The sequence below is a fragment of the Hippichthys cyanospilos genome, chromosome 12 (genome assembly GCF_059441005.1).
Source record: "Hippichthys cyanospilos isolate Australia breed blue-spotted pipefish chromosome 12, RoL_Hcya_1.0, whole genome shotgun sequence".
NCBI classification, from domain to species: domain Eukaryota; kingdom Metazoa; phylum Chordata; class Actinopteri; order Syngnathiformes; family Syngnathidae; genus Hippichthys; species Hippichthys cyanospilos.
The window spans coordinates 16,705,001-16,724,877 of NC_142380.1; the positions used below are offsets into that span (position 1 = coordinate 16,705,001).

At 38.1% G+C, this 19,877-nt stretch overlaps 2 protein-coding genes across 2 annotated transcripts; both read left to right on the forward strand.

Annotated features, from left to right (window-relative positions):
• The first annotated feature begins 248 nt into the window (after nt 1-248).
• On the forward strand, nt 249-9,989 carry dars2 (aspartyl-tRNA synthetase 2, mitochondrial). The gene is made up of 17 exons (XM_088428999.1): nt 249-836; nt 1,162-1,261; nt 1,440-1,506; nt 1,626-1,727; nt 2,129-2,224; nt 2,301-2,424; nt 3,168-3,214; nt 3,833-3,939; nt 4,100-4,169; nt 4,285-4,464; nt 5,103-5,210; nt 5,330-5,392; nt 7,447-7,599; nt 7,725-7,943; nt 8,042-8,152; nt 8,373-8,448; nt 9,638-9,989. The coding sequence occupies exons 1-17, from the start codon at nt 662-664 to the stop codon at nt 9,838-9,840; spliced, it is 2,001 nt and encodes a 666-aa protein (XP_088285125.1). The 5' UTR covers nt 249-661; the 3' UTR covers nt 9,841-9,989.
• A 746-nt stretch (nt 9,990-10,735) lies between these two features.
• Nucleotides 10,736-19,240, forward strand: bpnt2 (3'(2'), 5'-bisphosphate nucleotidase 2). The gene is made up of 8 exons (XM_088430263.1): nt 10,736-11,284; nt 11,697-11,769; nt 11,868-12,014; nt 12,428-12,587; nt 13,718-13,813; nt 16,584-16,745; nt 17,241-17,375; nt 17,689-19,240. Exons 1-8 carry the CDS (start codon nt 11,166-11,168, stop codon nt 17,829-17,831), a joined length of 1,035 nt encoding a protein of 344 aa, XP_088286389.1. The 5' UTR covers nt 10,736-11,165; the 3' UTR covers nt 17,832-19,240.
• The last annotated feature ends 637 nt before the right edge of the window (nt 19,241-19,877 follow it).

Sequence of the window (19,877 nt, forward strand, 5' to 3'; positions counted from 1 at the left end):
CGGTGACAAAACAACAAAATCTACTAACTAAACCATCTGTATGCAGCATTATTGTTATTGTTACTTAGAAACTACTTTAATCTCTACACATACAGTTGAATGAAAAAACATCGGCCCGCGTGTATACATTATTGTACTTGTTCTGTATTTTATTAGAGAAGCCAGTTGAAGGCGCTGCCGAGTATATTTACGGACAGACTCCAGAGAAGAAAAAGAAATTAGAGGAAACCATTTTCGTTCGTACGGGGGTCCATTCCACAACTCTGCAGTCTGCACAACGATATGGCGTGAACAAAGAATGGCTGTGGATTTGACCAAAGCGCTGAAAAAAACACGGTTCTATTTTTAGGGGTTCTTGAATTTGGACTGTATCTTCACTGGGGTAGTGAACAAACATCGATCGGTCCGGCATGAGACCGGAAGTCTTTGGAACGACCGGTGTTTTGTATGGTTTGTCGCCGTCATTTATTTGGTTTGATTGAATCCCAAAAAAGAAATAGATACAAGCTCAAAGATGTTATAGAAGACAGTTAGTTAAAGTAAAATACTTTTTTAAATTACTTGTTACAGTTTCGACGATACAATCAATACAGTGTATTCCAGCAACGAAACTATATCCCATGCAAATAATTATTTACATGTGGTATAAATCAAATAAATTATGGCAACAGCATTCAGACACATGGTGCAGAGAACCTGTTGTGCACTCGGCACTCATAGAGTAGCTTATCGGCAATTAACGTCAATTTCAAGTCAAGGACGCATCATTCCGAGAGCACAAGTCGGACACCAGAGCTGCCTTTACACTTCGCATTTAAGCATCTCTTCGGTCACAGGTACTGTATACGTGTGACGTTTACGTACAAACGAATGATACACTCGGATTAAGCTGTACTAGAAAGAACAGCAAAGACAAATGCCTCTCACATTTTTTTTACAATTGTTTACTTGCACTTTCTGCTTATTGTTTTCATTTCTGAAAATTTATCAGTGAGAAAACTACTGTACATTTAATTTAAATATTACATCATTATTTAGTGTTTGGCCAAAAACGTTTGTATAGTATGGCATAACTGTTATCGTATTCAATAGCCATTTCTTTATGAATTAAAATGTAATAAAAGAGAGTTAACTTTGTCACTATGCCACTTTTGCCACCAGGCTGCAACTCTTTATCTTTTAGGAGTCACACCTGTGGACAACTGAGATCTGAGCATGTAGGAGAAAAAGTCACCTTGTGTGGATGGGTCCAATACCTGAGGTATTTTTATTCAGTATATATATATATATATATATATATATATATATATATATATCACTGAAGCCCATTCAAATGCTGTTAACTCCTAAATGTATTTTCAGCTCGCACAGGCAAAAGATGCTATGTCATGAAACGTTTTTTGTTATATTGTGACAATTGCTTCTTGTGTCCTAAATAGGCAAGACCTGTTTGTTATTCTACGAGACTTCAGCGGCTTGACCCAAGTACTTATACCTCAGCAGGAAGTAAGTGTTCTACATGGTCATATTTGGTATTGTCTTTATAGTCTAGCAATGACTTTTGAATTCCTTGACTCAAAACATTTGGAATTGGGTTTAAATGATATGTCTCCACTTGTTTGCAGACTGCAGGCCATCTTAAAGAAGTACTGTGTAATCTCACAGTTGAGTCTGTCATTAAGGTCACTGGGACAGTTAGAAAGCGGCCGGCGGGGCAGGAAAACAAGGTGTGTTAAATGCATTAAATGTGTTAAATGATATATATATATATATATATATATATATATATATATATATATATATATATATATATATATATATACGTGTGTGTGTGTGCCATGCAAGCATTTTCTATTGCCCTGAGTTAAGTTTTATGGAGGCTTGTTGGTTACTACATGGCAATTCAGCCTGAGTCAGAATGTATTACCAGCTTTTTTTTCCCCATTTGGATCAGGACACAATTTTTCAAAGTTCAATTTCACACAAATGAACTACTGCCTGTTACCCAAAACCTAAAAAATGATCTAGTTGTGACATGGCAGCCACGTGTTGCTAATTATTACAGCTGTCCTGCAGGATTGTCTTTGCTTTCAGAGGTGCTCTACTAGTCATTTTATGTTTATGATAGGTGATGCCAACAGGAGACATAGAAGTCCTTGCTGAGCATGTGGAAGTTTTCAACATTTGCCAAAAGTTGCCCTTTGAAATTAAAGACTTTGTTAAAGTAAGTGACTACACATATCCTCGTCAAACTGTTAATGATGGTAATGTAAATCTTTACAATGTTTTCTGTTGCTCAGAAATCAGAGTCTCTACGCATGCAGTTCCGCTACCTGGACCTGAGGTCTTCTTATTTACAGAAGAACCTTCGACTGAGGTCCCAACTAGTAATGAAGATGAGAGAATATCTCTGTAATATACATGGTATGGACAATGACTGCTATTTTTTTGTGTTTTCATCCATCCGTTCGTCCGTCCATTTTGTGTACTACATATCCTGTTGAGGGTGGCTGCAAGCGTTTGCCCATCCCAGCTGATTTTGGGCGAAAGGTGGCCTCAACCCTGGCTTGGTTACAAGCCAATTACAGGCCACATACTGTATAAAAATTGACAAACATTCACACAATCACTGAATGGGAATTGTGCCCATGCTTCATACACCGAAAGTCAGATGCTCGTGCCTATACAGCATCATTAATTTTGTTTGTGTTGTCTGTCATGTCCCGTCCATCCATCCATCCATCCATCCATCCATCCATCCATCCATCCATCCATCCATCATCATGAAAGCTTATCCTCTCAAGGGTCGTGGGAGCCTATGCCAGCTGACTTTGGGCATTTGGCGGGGTACATACGGAACTCGTTGCCAGCCAATCACAAGGCACATAGAGACAAAAAAAACATTGACACTCACCAACACAAGGACCAATTAGAGTATCCAATATACCTCCCATGCATGTATTTAAAATGTGGGAGGAAACCAGAATGCCCAGAAAAAACCCATGCAGGCATGTGGAGGTCATGCCAATTGCCAACCCAACACAAAGGCCAGCGCCTGAAGCAAACTCGCAACCTCTGAACTGTGAGGCAATGTGCTAAACATTCTACCACCATGCCGCTTCTGAATTTACATAGGTTTTTTTGTGTGTTTTGTTTCCACCTTGTAGGTTTTGTGGATGTAGAAACACCAACATTGTTTAAAAGAACACCAGGGGTAAGTAATCTCCATTGAAAACAGCATAAGCTACACTTCCGCCCAGTGTGGAAAAAATTAGTTTGCCATTGATAGAGTTTATCTACCTTATGTCTGTAGGCGTACAAAGCATGACACCTCCACGCTGCAACATCGAGTCATATTAATTAAAAAACAAACTCGGTACTTGTTTGGGGCGCCGACTCTCACTTATTTGCGTCATCTTTGGTTTTGCTATGTTTTTGGTATGGTGCATTCCGACCAAATGTCATGTGTGTAATTGTTTATTATGGAGCCAACATTTGAAGAGACGGTAAATTATTTGAACAAATTCTTAAATGGCTGGCCACAGGTCAGAACCCGACAAACCGGGTGAATGGGATGACTAACCTTCTGGTATCAACCTTTCATAAAGGACTAGAGCATAAACTCATGTAATATAAACTTAACAGCCAGCCAGTGTATCTGACCTAAGTTACTGTATTTAGGCGAAAAGTAAAATCACCCTTTTATGTACATAAGACTGTCAAATGCTGCTGATAGTTAAACACTGCCCAAATTCGACAACAGTTATCTGCTAGATTTGTGATCTTACAAATCTCAATGCTTGTCTAACATCTCTGTTTCTGCCGGTATCAGGGAGCCAAAGAGTTTTTGGTTCCATCCAGAGACCCGGGTCGTTTTTTTTCCCTCCCCCAGAGTCCTCAGCAGTTCAAGCAGCTTCTAATGGTGGCTGGTATTGACAGGTGGGACAATGTTATCACTCATCTTTCTGTCGGTGGGAGATATTGTTTTCGTGACCCCCTCTCCCAGTATTTACTTATTAATTCATGACGACGATCTGTCACCTAAATTTGGATAAGCTGTATACAATGTCAAGTAAAATAGTCGTCATTTCTGTCACAGGTACTTCCAGGTTGCTCGGTGCTATCGGGATGAGGGCTCCAAACCTGATCGGCAGCCCGAGTTCACCCAGGTAATGTCTTGCCTTCAAGATATGTCTCCATAATAGTGGTTTTCATTGCTGGACAAAGTATATTTGTTTTGTTTTTGTTTTTTTTCTCAGCCTTGTTGTGAATGTGTCTCCATAGGTGGACATAGAAATGTCTTTCGTGGACCAGGCGGGCATCATGGCTCTAGTGGAGGGTTTGTTAAAATACTCGTGGCCTGCAGAAAAAGGCCCCCTCCCAGGTCCTTTCCAAACCATGACATACGAAGAGGCCTTGAGGGATTATGGCGTTGACAAACCTGATACCAGATTTGACATGAAGGTGTGGTATTTCGTCTCTGTATGACATATTTTGAACACAAACATTTTCTACTGGCCTTTGTGTGATTTATCACTGCCTTCAGACATTTTTTTTTTTAAATTCCTCGTAGTAAGTAACTGTAGACGTTAAACACATTAAATAGTTATTGAGTGTTTAGTCAACTACCTTCACTTGGCATCATGTGTTTGTTTTTTGTTTTTATTGCGTGTTAAAATTGGCTGTACACTAATCAAATCACTTGACTAAAATAATCAAACCACTGGTTTGAGATACAGTGCAATGTATTTTTGGTATTAATTACCTATCCAGATGCTTGTTAGAAAGCCCAATTATTAATCATGTACATCACTGTGTTTACATGATTTCTAAATGTGTTTAGAAGTTACTTTGTGTTGGATTTTTATTTTTCAGTGTACTATTGGTCATTTGGCAGAAATGAATTTCCATTAAAAAAAACAAAAAAAAAACAAACTTGAAATCAAATATTGCCATGTATGTCTTCTCACTAATAAATAACGTTTGAACAGCCACCGCATACTGGAATAACATTTTTTTTTTCAAAATTGCTTTCCCCCAAGTGGCTTTCCTCTTGCATAACTCGCATTAACATTGAATCTTTGTCATTCCTTTGTGTTCAGTTGACGGACGTCAGCGATATTTTCCTGTCCACAGATATTGGCTTCTTCAAATCAGCTTTTAGCACACCAGGAAGCTCTGTTTTGGCCATCTGTGTCCCAAGTGGAACAGTAAGAGCAAACTTCTTTTTTTTTTTTTTTTTTTAAAGGTTAGGGCTATACGGTTAGTCATAACTTCCTATTCTTGTTAGTTTTGCATTTTCATGGATTTTCCCCTAATTTGTTTTCAGAAACGATTTACCCGGAAAGATTTAGAAGACCTCAAAAAATCATCTAAGACTCATTTTAATCAGGTAAGAGGATTGACTCTACAGAAAATAATCATAGTACCCCCCCCCCCCCCCCCCCCCCCGTGTAACGACATGAATCCGTTCCGCGGTTAGGGTCGTAAGGCGAATTCGGCGTATGACGGGCAATCCAAACCTATGTTAAATAGCTAATGTGTTTAGAACCCCAGGTAAAAACATCAAAATTCTACATACATATTAAAAATTGGTACCAAAATAGTATAGTAAGTAGTACGTATGTATAATATACATGTAAACAATCTGAAAACATCATAAATTAAAAATATAGAAAGGATTTATTTACCTTTGAGTGCCGCTTGATATGCCCATATTCCCTAATAAGGGTTATCTCCAGCATCGTTTCCATATAAATCATCTTCTTACTTCTCTCTTTAACATCACTAGCAATCTCACCCTTTCAACTTTGAATTAAGCAGTAAAATGCACTACAAATACAGTTTTGTAACCACTTAAAATCGAACAAAGCTTTACCGTTCTGCCATTTTAAACAAGTGAGGCCGACCAATAGCAGACCACCCTCTCCGTGAAGAGACGCCGACAAATAGCAGACCAGCATTGTAATCACGCGTTGCATGAAAGCAGTTAGACGGCAATGGTAAATAAGTGCAACTACCTAAAAATGCCAGCAGATGAAGGCAAAACAACACAAATACAGCCAGGCCCCTAGGGTCATGACAGTAATAACCGGAAAAAACTCAGTACTCTACGTCGCAACATGAAAATGTTGTAAATCAGGGAAGTTGTAACATAGGGGTCTACTGTATTTAAATGTTGATTGTAGTTTGTTCTTTTAGCTCTGTTGCTGCTTATATACTGGAAAAAAATCATTTATTACTTCAAAAAACAGTTCAAACATCAGTTCAGTTTTTGGCAGTTAAGGTATATGTGTTTGTCAAATTGTTTGCCACTGTTTGCATTTATCAAACTGTATTGAAGGTTAATTTCCTTTAATTTACTTTACCAATTATGGAGTGGGAAGAAAAAAACACCTTACTGCTGAATAGTGTTCAGTTATGCTGAGGATAATAACTATTTAACTTATATTTTTGTGTGTGTTTGTGTGTGATTATCCAAGAAAATTTGACATCTGCAGGGTGTACATCCACAATGTATACACACACACACTCACTCTCTCTCTCTCTCTCTCTCTCTCTCTCTCGCTCATATATATATATATATATATATATATATATATATATATATATATATATATATATATATATACAGTATATATTCTAGGGCTGTTTCTTTTCGAAGAATTTTCTTTTTGTGGGGGGAAAAAAAAACGCTAACAGCTATTCAATGCTTATATTGGTATATTGTTATATTGTAATGCATTGCATGAAGTAAAACGCTTCCCTGCAGCAAAACAAAAGCTTTCCTGCAACATTTCATTCTTGGATCAAAGCCTTTTGTCAAGTCCCACAATGCATAGCAAGAACATTTTGTGAGTCAGGCTAAGCCACTCAGTGAAGTCATTGAAAGGCCTGCAAATGTTCTAAGTTGTCCGCTTGCATCCCCTCAGATGTTTTTGGGTCTAAGCACAAAAATTTCTATTGCACCCTCTTGGCAAGTTGCCCTTGAAAGTATTAATGCAAAAATTGGGTGGAAATGCAGGATAAAACTGGGTTTTATGTCCAAAAGTGACAATACTACTGTACTTCCAATTTCAGTGAATGAGCCCAACACAAGCTAAATTTGAAATCTGCGGGGTGTACCTCTCAACCTCTGGTTTACAAGCATTGAGAAGGAACGGCTGGACGGCATATTGAATATTGACATGTTTTGCCAATTTATGCCATATTTTAGCCTCCTTTTCTTTTTTTCTGATGTTTTCCTTTGCTATAACACATCAAAAACATCCAAAAGCCCGAGTTTGGTCAAAATTTAACTCTGGGTTTAAAACATATCATATGGAGCTAGATTAGTAGTTGCCAGTCAATCAAAGGATGCTAAGACAAATAGCCGTTGACTGTTCATTCACATGCATAGCCAATTTAGAACACGCAAACTCCTTGTATCTGTCCTGTTCTCCCAAGGATGTGATGGTGATGCTGTACAGAGCAGATGGAACATTGAAATCTCCTCTGCAGAAGCTATTGTCAGCGTCTACCACTGATGCTCTACTGAAGAAGACCGCCGCCAAACCAGGAGACCTACTGTTGATCGCTGCTGGTCCCTGTGAAGTTCTGGTATGAAAAAGGCACATATGAAACCATACGTTTCTATCCATGGAAAGGTTACTACATAAAAAGTGCTGATTTGACTCCTTTAAAAGTATCTTTTTATTAACCATATGTATCTGCTTTGTTCTTAGCGCCCAATGCTTGGTCGTCTGCGTTTACACTGTGCAGAGCTCCTGGAGTGTCATGGCTTGACAGTTCGTGATTCTTCAGCCTTTCATTTTCTGTGGGTGGTGGATTTCCCTCTCTTCTTGCCAAAAGAGGACAACCCAGAGGAGCTTGAGCCAGCCCATCATCCATTTACTGCCCCTGTACAAGAGGACACACAGTTACTCTACACAAAGCCAGAAAAGGTATGTGGTTACTGTTATTTTTGTATCGTTGGATGATGAATTTAACAATTTTGGTGTAAAGGATGCATTGTGACCTTTCTTTTTTTGTGTCGTTCCAGGTTCGTGGTCAGCACTATGACCTTGTGTTGAACGGGTGTGAGGTTGGAGGAGGTTCGATTCGTATTCACAAAGCTTCAGAGCAGCTTTACGTTTTAAAGAATATCCTCAAGGTGAAAACCACATCCAGCTGTTGTGGAGAACCTGTTTACTTCCACAAATAGGTGTAACACAAATACAACCATTTTACGCTTCTTTCCGTCTTGCCCGTGGTAATTTGGAGGTGTTGTAGAATTTGTTGTCTGCTTTTTGAAAACATGTCTCTCCTTTGTTGTGTGTTTTATAATTGAGAACTTTGCAAGATAAAGAAAATCTACTTCATTTTCTTCTCAGGAGGATCCCACAGTTCTTTCTCACCTGCTTGAGGCTTTGGACTCTGGCGCACCACCGCATGGTGGAATTGCGCTTGGTAAGATTCCATTCCGTTCAAAGACTCTTCTGGGGGGGGAATGTTTTTTTAGTGCTGGGCTTCTCAAACTTTTTTAATCAGGAACCTTCCCTTTTTTTTTCACCATTTTCGGCCAATATTCTAAACTGGCAAAACGTCCAAAAGTGTCCGCAACAGCCATTGCGTTAATTCTAACGCACACCTAAATCTCTCTAAAATCCTGAAAATTCTTACCTGTATAGGACTTAAAATAAGAAAAATGTGTGCCAAATACAGGCCGTTTTTTTCTGTTTAGACTATCGACACTATGGACACTATCCCCAGTAAAGGTTTAAACCAAACATATATACAAAGTGCCTTTGCTGTTTATCGACATACATATTCAATTTGACAGCAAAATTATAAACAAATATACAGTATGTTGCATTTCAGCCGTACTGAAGTTTACAAAATAAAAATCGCAAATTGCATGCCTCCTCATAACAAAGTTGGTCATTTACCCCAAACAGGTTGTTGCCAATTATTTAGTGACTAAATAAATAATCAAGGTCTTTGATGATGACGTGGATTACATGAGGCTTTTTGACAAATAACAAAATTCTTAATTTTTAGAAATGTATTTAACTAGTTGAATTGATTTCTTTGGTGATGAGTTATGAATACTTTCACAATTTAATATAAAATCAAATGAAATTAACACAAATATGTATTTTTTGTTGATGACCCCAAATATTTCAGACCCCCTGCAGTCAGGACACGGACCTGCGGAGGTCTGTGGAACACATCTTGAGAACCGCTGATTTAGTGGCTGTAACTGGAGAATGAATTTGGTGAATTTATTTATTTTTAATTAAACGGTAAAAATATTATCTGTATAATTCAAATGGGAAGTAAGTATTTGGAAATGACTATCAAAGCAATTAAACTTAATTTAAAAAAAAATAAATGCTAAATACTGTATGTCATAAAGCAAATTCAATGACATTACCGACCAAACCGGAAAAAAATAATTAAAAATGCATGCATGTGAATGCATTGTCAATACAAAAAAAGTCCTAAATATACAGTATAGTAAATATATTTTGTTTGTGCTGGGTTTTTTTTAATGTCAAATAAATACATGAAACCCTTGTGTATTTCCAAAGAAAACGAATAATGCATAGTATTAAGACTGAAATCCACCTAAAATACAATACATGCATTCTTTTAGGTTTGGACCGACTGGTGTCCATCATGGTGGGTGCTTCCAGCATACGTGATGTCATAGCCTTTCCAAAGTCATTCCGCGGTCATGACCTCATGAGTCGCGCTCCAGACTTGGTTTCAGTGGAGGAGCTGAAGCCCTACCATATTTCAGTCAAGTGGCCAGCAGACACAGTTGCTGAACAAGATGGAGATTTTAAACAAATATAAATGGACACTCAAGAGGGAGAAAAAGACCTACTGCACTCTTTACTCAAAAAGACAGATGATGAACAAACCAGAAATCATGATCTCATTCATCTTGATGCTGTTGATGCAGAATACCCCAAACAAATCATGAAATAAAAAGAACACTGATACAAGGGACTTATGCTATTTGCAGGGAATAAAAGGACCAATCCGTGCCGAGCCCGGAAAAAAAATCCATGAAAATGCAAATCCTATCACTTCACATTACTTTATATCTCAATGACTGTTGAAGATGTCACCATACTCTTATTTCTTGAAAACTAAAATGGATTATTTTATCCAGAGAACTGCGTTGTCTTTAAGGCGATGGAATAAATAATGCAAACCACGTTTTTAGCAAAAACTAAAAACATTGTGTCGTAACTGACCTGGCAAGATCGCCGTTGTGTTACAGAAAACTTGAATATTTCACCTTTCAATCATTTTTATTTTGCCAATTTCTGAGATGAATTTTTGTAAAGTGACAGACCTATGTGACATCCTGCAAAAATACATATTGATCATGACCATTCAAATTAGACGGCAATACTTTTCATTACAAAAAGTACAATTTAAAAAAAAAAAAGAAGGCTTTTCAAAAGCATTGTTAATTGAAAATTGCTCTTTCCTGTATAAGGACACTTCGCCATGGTGACAAACTGGTCGGAGTTAAAACACACAACCTCACAGATGACCACACGACCACTGTGCCGTGCCGTGTCGCGCCGCCCCAATAACACAAGCTAAATGTTTAACAGATCGGAATATAATTCATATTTGTATTTTTATATAAATATACAGTACTGTAATTGTTTATCCATCCCGTCTCATAGTGATGACGACATCATTATAAACCCGGAAAAGATGCCGCGTCAGCTGACCCTGACGTTCGTTGAAAAAAAGAGGCATGAACAGAGACTGGATTGTCCAGGTCTAGATTTACCACTTTTGAAATCATGGCCAGCTTCTCCGGGTTTCGAAAATAGTCAAATGAATGGGAATGCCGATTTTAACATAAGACACGATCGGAAGTTCGGAATATTCAGCCCGTGAAATTTCGAGAACCAACCTTTAAATGGAATAACCGCTAGTCTAGCATTGCCATTGTTTTTTGATTCGTTATGGTTTGCGTTTGGCGATTTCGCGTGTACGCCTCCAAATTCAGTCAGTTTGTGACGACGCCTTTTTTGGCATTTTAAATGCTCTGAATCGACATTAATAGCCACGTCACATCGCGTGTGAACATCTTTTGAATGACATTGCTCGGTTTTCTCCCATCATCAAGTTAAGTGCACTGAGCGACAATTATGGCTCCGATGGGTATTCGCCTGTCTCCTTTCGGTGTAGCAGTGTTCTGCCTTCTTGCGCTTGGCATCTTGTACCACCTTTACGCCGGGGTAATCTCCACCAGACTGGCTGCATTCAGGTGAGTTTCTTATCCACCTTTGTAAGACAAGTAGCTCTGGCAGCGTGTCCTTCGTGGATCTTCTTTTATCCTGGGATTAAGGAAGTCTATTTGATGTGATTAGACTGCACATCTTTGATATGAGTAACACATTGTTTCACTGTCGTAAGGTGCAACTGCTGTCTTTCAAATAACTTGACGATATCTAATTGTTCTAAAAAAAAAAACCTAGATCCTTAACGGGTGGGTTTTTTCCAGGATGTCAGTTCCGCTGTCAGCTACACATAACCCCTTTGTGTATATTACTAATCTTCTGTGAACTATGTAAAACGTACACAAATACAGTACTGAATCTAATAGCGGGTGTTTGTGTTAGTGCATGGCAAAGTGGAAAAAAGTTTTTTTTTTTTTAATTTGATTGTTTTGTTTTCAGCCAGAGGAGGAATGTAAACCTGAGAGAACTTCTTGCTGTATCGGTGGAGGCTGCATTTCTTGGAGGCAAAGAGGTTTAAAAAAAAATCCCCTTACACCCTGCATCAGAAATCACCTGTAATATGTGTTAGCTATGCCTAGTGGTAAGCATATTTTGTGAATTTTCTTTTAGGTGAAGAAGGTGCGTGATGGAAATAGTCTGAAGGAGAAATCAAAGGGGAAGACAAAGGAGGGGGCCATTGAGCTTCTGACCATGGGGGACTTGCTGTCCCATAGGAAAATGTACAACCTGATTAAAAACACCTTCCCAGAGATCATAGTGAGCATTCACACCCTTTTCATTCTGCACATAACATCATAGCCAAATCATCATTGTCAAATTTCCATGTGTCCCCTTTTGTACTCTCCATAGTAGCATTGGCTGTATTTGTGAGTATAGGTCACACGATTGGACCTGGCTTTTATTTATTTATTTATTTTATAAATATGTAGACCCAAAAATAACTAGTAGTAGTACTGGCATGTGCTATTGTAGTCATACATTTTATGTTTTACTTACCATGCACAGGTAACTTTTTATTGCCATTTAGTAGAAATAAACCATTTTGTCAGCTAGAGTGGTCTTAGCAATCGTCTATAGTTATACTAAAAACACTGGAGTCATATGAACTTTGACGCTTCTTAACAAAAAGTGGTAAACAATTTGTGTGATTTTTTTTTTTTTTCTGTCAGGTGATCAGTGAGGAGCATGACAACATTGTGGATAAAACGGCATTATGGAGTCAGAACATTCCAGCAGATATACTGGAAAAGATAGAAGGAAATAAGGAAGTCCCGGCTGAGAGCGTCACTGTGTGGATTGATCCTTTAGATGCCACACAGGAATATACAGGTTCAGTGCAAACTGCGATCCATGCAACCTCTGCTTTAATGAGCGATAAAATGTTCATCATCTCTTTATTAAACTTGAAAGATTGTTTTCAAGCTCAAAATAAACATGTTTGCATCACTGCATAAGATTCAAAATAAGCATTTTATCCCTCATCAAAACACATTGAATTGCAAAATTGAGAATCAGATTTTATTTAGTGCCCTGTTAACCTTACAGGACCGGATGCCCCCACATTTACTTTATATATTGCGGAGGTACCGTAATATGTAATCATCACCTCCATGGCAACAAATAACAGATTGTACACTATGTTCTGACAAGTATAATTGTCACGAACGGCTTATGAAGATGGAGCGAACGTTAATGCTAATTGCTTAGCTAACTTATTATAGCCGTATCATTTCAACACCACAATAAGATGCTTGAGTGACCAGATAGACTTTTCACGGGAGTCTTACTTGAACTGTGTGACAGCAGATCATAACCAACCTCGGTCAGCAAAATAGCAAGAAAATATTTGTCGAGACTATGGGCTTTTAAGAAAATCACACTAAACAGAACTGGAAATTAAATAAATTTTATTACAATGTTTGTAAGCCAGGAGTGGCCTGTATGCTTTAAATGATATATTTTTAAATCTGTAATGTTAAGAGTCACAAATGATTCCCAAGCATGGGGCACTGTGCCGCTCACTGCTCACTGCTCACTGCTCTCTCAACAGATGGTCAAATGCAGAGATGAAATTTCACCACACTTCAACAAGTGTTAACAGTTGATAGTTCGTTACTCGACTAAAAGTCCCGAGTTTCTTTTTTCCTTGAAAAAAAATGCTCTTTAAATCTGGTCAAAGATTAGTGAAACTCCTTTGCAAATGAAAAAAAGATCATAATAAAAAAAGAATTTTAAGCCTTGGTTTGAAAAATAAAGCAGCACTTTTAATCTTAGAAAGGAATTTTTGTAGTTTAACGTATTCAAAACTACCAAAACATGTCTTAAAACATTTATCTTGCAAAAAATACATTGTTTCTTTTGCGCTGCATTTGTAATTATTGTTTTGGTCAATATCCATACTTTTAATACCTTCTCTCCAACACGTTTTTGTTTTTATTTGTTTTATTCGCACTTCACAGAAACCTTGGTCAAGTATGTGACGACTATGGTATGCGTGGCTGTTGACGGTAAACCAGTCATTGGTGTCATACACCAACCATTCACTGGCTTCACTGGTAAGTCTGCTCTTTCAGCCATCTAAACTAGGGGCACTTCAGGAACTTCAATTCCTCGTGAGCGTATCCTCCCTGTTTTCCATATTTCTCACTTTCAACACACACATTTCAAATGATCAGGATGCTTATCAGGCTTCCACAGAGCTTGCCAAAGAGCTAATCATTGGAATCAGGTGTGACAGGAGAGGCAAACGCCAAGAGTTCACAAGTTATCTCAATTATTATTATTTTCATGTTCCTCTTCGTTGTTTTAGTGTGTGAAACTAACATTTACCACGCTAAATGAAACTTAATATGTAAATAAAATCAAAATAAACCTTCAGTGAACAAAACTGTTTTTGCTCAAGAATAAATGCTTACATGAATTCTTTGATTGCTCACACCAACTTGAATATAAATATGGGCACAAAGTATACAATAAGTGTAAATCCACAGTAGATGTTTTTTTTTTAAATATATTGATTTATTAAATTACCATCACTACAACTACACTGTGTGCACAATTATTCCGCAAGTTGTATTTTTGAGGAGCCTTTTTATTTTTGAACAACTGCAGAATTCTTGGTTGATCCAACTTTTTCATAAATCTCAAAATTGAATATTTAAGAGAATGGACGTGAGATTCTGGCTTTCTTAGGAAAATAATATGTGCACAATTATTAGACAACTATTAGTGCACAGAATTATTACGCTACTAAATTAATAAAACAAATGTTCCCACCCACACGTATTTATTTAAATTAGTTAGTGAGAAGAATAAACAACTCAATTTATAAATATACATTTTTTTTAAAAATCTGGGACCAACATAGCCACCCTTCTTTTCAACAATAGTTCTAAGCCTTCAATCTATAGTCTGACAGCCTCTTGATTTTTTGACAATCAAGTCTGTCAACTTCTTGATATTTTGCCAATTAACGTTTTGTACTAAACAATCACAGCGACCAACATAGCCACCCTTCTTTTCAACAATAGTTCTAAGCCTTCAATCTATATATAGTCTGACAACCTCTTGATCTTTTGACAATCAAGTCTGTCAACTTCTTGATATTTTGCCAATTAACGTTTTGTACTAAACAATCACAGCCTCCTCCCATTCACTGTTAGGAGAGGTGTACTGTTTTACTTCACTGTAAATCTCCCATTTAAAAAGGGTGCACAACTTCTCAATAGGGTTTATGTCAAGAGAGGAAGGGGACCAGTTCATTATTCTATCGTCTTTATGCCTTCACTGGCGAGCCACACAGCGGAGTCCTTTTGCGATGGAGCATTGTCGTGCATTAAAATCTTGTTGAGAGATGCAGACTTTTTGTCTGTACCAGCTAGCTCATCTTCAATAATACGAGGCCATTCCTGTAAACCGCCTCCAGCTTGCTGGCGCCTGATTCAAAGTGTTTTGTGTCCTTTACTGATCCAGCCACACGCCCATCCATCTGGCCCATGAAAAGTAACTCTGATCTCAATTTTGACTTTTCTGAGTTACTTACATCTCTTTTTTTTGCCCCATTTTGCCCAAGGAAAAGAAACTGCTTAATTCTCACCCCTTCCACATTACACTAAAACACATCACCTGATATGCTCATATTCACACATCACCTGATATGCTCATATTCAATAGACTTTCAAGTTTATACAGCTAAGAAATATGTGTAAAAGTGATAATATAGTAACAATACACACTTGCCTAATTGTGCACACAGTGTTCTATGTGTATCAACAGTACAATGTGGATTCTGTCATTTCATGCTGAGTATTTTGTATTTGCATTTTCTGTCGCTCAATGTAGCTTGGAGCTTGCTCGCAACGTTGCCTGCTGTTTTTAAAAGCCCCAAATTTCCCAGACATCTGACTTCATTTGTTTAAATTGGCAGGGGTTCGATTTGTTGGCTTTGTTGACCCACATTCCAACTCGATAGACTGCTCGCATCCTACCTCAAGCGTTATCTCATAAAATGGTCCGTGAAAGTAGCATATGATATAGCATGTTACACACTTTACTCGCGGTAGTTAGCCACAGTCGCAAATGTACATAGATACTGAAGCCAGCAAAGCACAAAATGGACAATTTGATTGGTTGCTGTAGCAGAGGAGGACTCACATGTGATACACAATGAAAGGAGGCTCTGCTGCACACTGCAGTCGCCCATTAAGGCAGATGATGCGGGAAGAAAAATAATTTCGACAGATTTGAACTCTTTTAAGTAACCTTGACTTAACCGTGTTCTTAAGTAATTGATTCCTCTTGTAATTAAATACTAAAGTAATCAGCTGTTGAGTTATTGAAGGAGTAAAGTAACAATTACTTTAGATAGTAAAGCAATTGATTGCTATAGGTAAAACTAATCAATTACGAAAGTAATTTATTAGTCCTTTAGCCAAACTTAAAAAAAACAGTAGTTGGATGTCAAAAAAAAAAAAAGGGAAAAACGTCTTTGGGATTGAATTAATTAAGAACCAAAAGTCATGCACAATGTTGAACTGTTCGGGACTTATCTACTCTTAGCTCAATGTGTCACTTACTGTTTGCAGATAGTGCAAACTGTCCAGCTTACATTGCTAAAATACAAAAAAGTTCTTTTGTGCTTGTCAAGGGGTGTGACTTGCGAGTGACCTATAGCCTACATTACCTGATTTTGGCTTGCCTGTCAACATTGCAAGCTAAAATTGATGTTTAAGGGCATATAACAGTTCAGGTGTCATGTTTTGCAAATCATTATTACTCGTCACTACCAACTCAGGTATTTTTTTTTCTTCCACATATCTCTGACAGCATGGGCGCTTGTGAATCAGGGATCCAACATGATTCCTCGCTCATCCTATAGTGTTAGCCGTCCAAAAGTCATTGTTTCCCGTTCCCATTCGGGAAAAGTTAAAAGCTTCATTCAAGACGCTTTTGGAAATGGCACCACAATTATAGAAGCAGGAGGAGCAGGTGAGTAGGAAAATAGTTTATATTTATTCTGGCACCAGTTATGAAGAATTTGTATTGTAGAATTGAACCAAATCAAAATCCCTGTTTTTCCTGTGTTTGTGGACTATGCAGACCATATAGAAAATCAAACTCTAAACATAGAGTACATACATCGAGAAAGAATTCAGAGCTTCACTTTCCTCATTTAATGTTACAGCTCTTTTCCCAAATGATTTTTTAAGTTGCAAATTCTGCACACAGCACCCTAAAATGGCAACATGAAAAAAGTTGTTTTGATGTGTTTTAATCTTTAGTGCCTTCCATGTCATCATGAATCATAGGACTGGGATTTCCTTTTTGTCTGTGGTACTGGTTAATTTCATTCAGATAAAAGAAAAAAATGTGACTTAAAAAATGAACAATTATTGTTAGGATTAAGTACAGTAAAGCGCACTATTATATGAACTATAATGGATTTGACCTTACTGAAACTATGGTCATCATCTCTCCCCTCAGGTTACAAGGTCCTGTCACTCTTGCAGATGCCGTCAGGGGAGAAAGAGCCCATGGACCAAGCTGATGTATACATCCACATCACTCTCATTAAGAAATGGGATATCTGTGCCGGGGCAGCACTACTGTCTGCACACGGTAATCTCTTTGCTTTTTGTACCGAATGTGTGCATTTATGCTAGGAATTGCAGCTTCCCGACGGTATATTATCCGATTTCAATATTATCATGTAGTATTCTATGAAGATGGACTCTTCATCTTTGTGTGGAATCAAGACAAACTTGTACAATGATCAAAACGTCTGTCTTTTTTTTTCCCTGACATTTTACAGACCAAACCAGTAACAGTCATAATTGACATACGTTTAATCGAAGACTTTATTGTGTTGTGGCTTCCTCTTGTGTTGTTCATTTGGCACAAATGCATGCTAACTTTTACTCTTGGTTTATAGGGGGCTACATGACAACTCTGAAGGGGGAGGACATCGACTTCAGTGGGAATCCGCTCAACAAAGGAGGGCTGGTGGCCACTGTAGGTGTTGACCATCAGACCATATTAGAGAGACTGCCGAAGTGGGATCCTGAGAGACAGTGAAAGTCCGACACAGTCACCGGTAATTTAGTCAGGCTTATGTATGGCCAGCATTTTTCTGGAGGGATTTTGACGATAAACATTACAGACATCCTGAAGGGGACAAACCTGTTTCAGCCGCACTTCAATAACAGGACAGCAGAGCCAGACAATATGGATGCCGTGGAGAGCCACTTTCCTACATGAATATAGTGTATAGTGTGTCAACTTGATGAAATTGTTTGGCTTACTGTTTATCTGCTTATATTGGGCTGAAACTGTTCAAAAAGCTCGAATTCAGTCTTGGAAAACAAGTACTGTTGCATTCTTCCTCTGTACTTACCATGTTTTAGTGATAGTGTTTGTGTGTCCTATGAAGTTGCATGATCATGGATGTTACTTCCCCCTACTTTGATAATGGTACACTGGCGAAATGTCTTCAAGGGTTTCTCATATTGGAAAATCACTGACGATGACCACGTCAAACATTTTGAAGTGTTTGTTCAAATTTGATGGTTTTAATGTGCCACTTGTTCACTTTTGATGGTTTTAATATGCCACTTTGTGTGGTCAAAAACCACTGGATTCACCATGCAATATTTTTTGTTCACTTTTGATGGTTTTAAAATGCCGTTTTCTGTGGTCAAAACCCAATGGATTCACCATGCGACATAATTTCTACCTGAAATTGTTTAACTCGTTTAACCTTTCACTGTCGAAATACAATGAACACTGGATAGGACTGACACTCCTCTAGCCGCTTTTTTGCTTTTTGCTGTCATATTGTGTCACATTTGGCTTTCAATTCTAAAACTAGATTAATGTTGTCACGGGCAGCACGGTGGAAGAGTGGTTTGCACGTCTGCTTCAAAGTTCAAAGTCCTGAGTTCAGTTTCACTTGTGTGGAGTTTGCATGTTCTTGTGCTCACATGGGTTCTCTCCGGGCACTCTGGCTTCCTTCTACATTACAAAAGCATGCACGCTAGGTGTATTGGGCACTCTAAATTGTCCTTAGGTGTGACTGGGTGTGTGAATGGTTATTCGTCCCTGGTTGCCCTGCAATTAGCTGGCAACCATTTTGGGGTGTCCCCTCACCTATTGCCCAGAGGCAGCTGGGATTGGCAGCCGCAAACCGGCCACGCTGGTGAGGATAAAACGGATTTAGAAAACGGATAGATGGATGTTGTCACCATGCGCTAGTGGTAAAAGGCACGCCGTTGACTTGGAACATCACATGAGGAGTGAACTTCTTTAAAATTGTGCTCCAAGGTGATGGTGGTCTCAACTTGAGGAATCTTTCAGACTGTGAAAAATAACAATTTGACAAGATTTTGGCATGAATATTCTTATCTGTGCTTTGAACAAGTTATCTGTTCGTGTTTAAAAGTGCCCCCCCCCCATCTTTTTCTATTATTAAAGGAATATTTCTTGTGTGTGTTGTGTTTTATTGAGGAAAAACACTTAAGTTGCGCCACTGCTGCCGCTAGGATCTAGAATACAATGAGCTTGATTGCGCTGGGTTCACACGGCAGCCTTAACTCTTTTAGTCTCATTGGGACAAAAACAGCTTTTCAAAAAATGGCGGTGGGTATAGAAGAAATGGTAGCAATACTATGAAATGGCATACCATTGCTTCGTTATACACCTACCTACAGATTCTAGTGGCATTTAGCAACCTTTTTATTCACAACAAGCCAGTGCTGGGCCAACTGTCTACAAGGTAGCTTGCGTTGTACAATTTCTCGTCAATTAACTCAATAGTACTGCGGAAATATATATCTGCTGTATATGTGTTATTGTAGATTACACTGATTACTATGGTATTGTAGGTGTTTGGTGATTTTCACTTACTTGACACATGTTTTTTCTACAAGTATCATGGTCTATGAAATATACTGTCCTAAGTGATGTTTCCTGGTGGAAATGGAAGTGGGATTTTTTTTTAAAATAATTTTCCAAGTATCCTCTACTTATAAACAAGTAATAAGTGCCTTAGTTAAAAAAAAAAAAACGGTCGTGAAAGGGTTAAATGACACAATTTTTTTATTTTTTTTGCCCCACACTACCGTA

What these genes read in the sequence shown, in the direction of transcription:
- dars2 (XM_088428999.1), top strand. Translation starts at nt 662, where the DNA reads ATGGCAACAGCATTCAGACACATGGTGCAGAGAACCTGTTGTGCACTC. An exon ending in CTGGTCCCTGTGAAGTTCTG is followed by an intron (nt 7,600 to 7,724) that starts GTATGAAAAAGG and finishes CTTTGTTCTTAG; the next exon opens with CGCCCAATGCTTGGTCGTCT. An exon ending in TTTTAAAGAATATCCTCAAG is followed by an intron (nt 8,153 to 8,372) that starts GTGAAAACCACA and finishes TTTTCTTCTCAG; the next exon opens with GAGGATCCCACAGTTCTTTC.
- bpnt2 (XM_088430263.1), top strand. Translation starts at nt 11,166, where the DNA reads ATGGCTCCGATGGGTATTCGCCTGTCTCCTTTCGGTGTAGCAGTGTTC. An exon ending in CATTTCTTGGAGGCAAAGAG is followed by an intron (nt 11,770 to 11,867) that starts GTTTAAAAAAAA and finishes ATTTTCTTTTAG; the next exon opens with GTGAAGAAGGTGCGTGATGG. An exon ending in ACACCTTCCCAGAGATCATA is followed by an intron (nt 12,015 to 12,427) that starts GTGAGCATTCAC and finishes TTTTTCTGTCAG; the next exon opens with GTGATCAGTGAGGAGCATGA.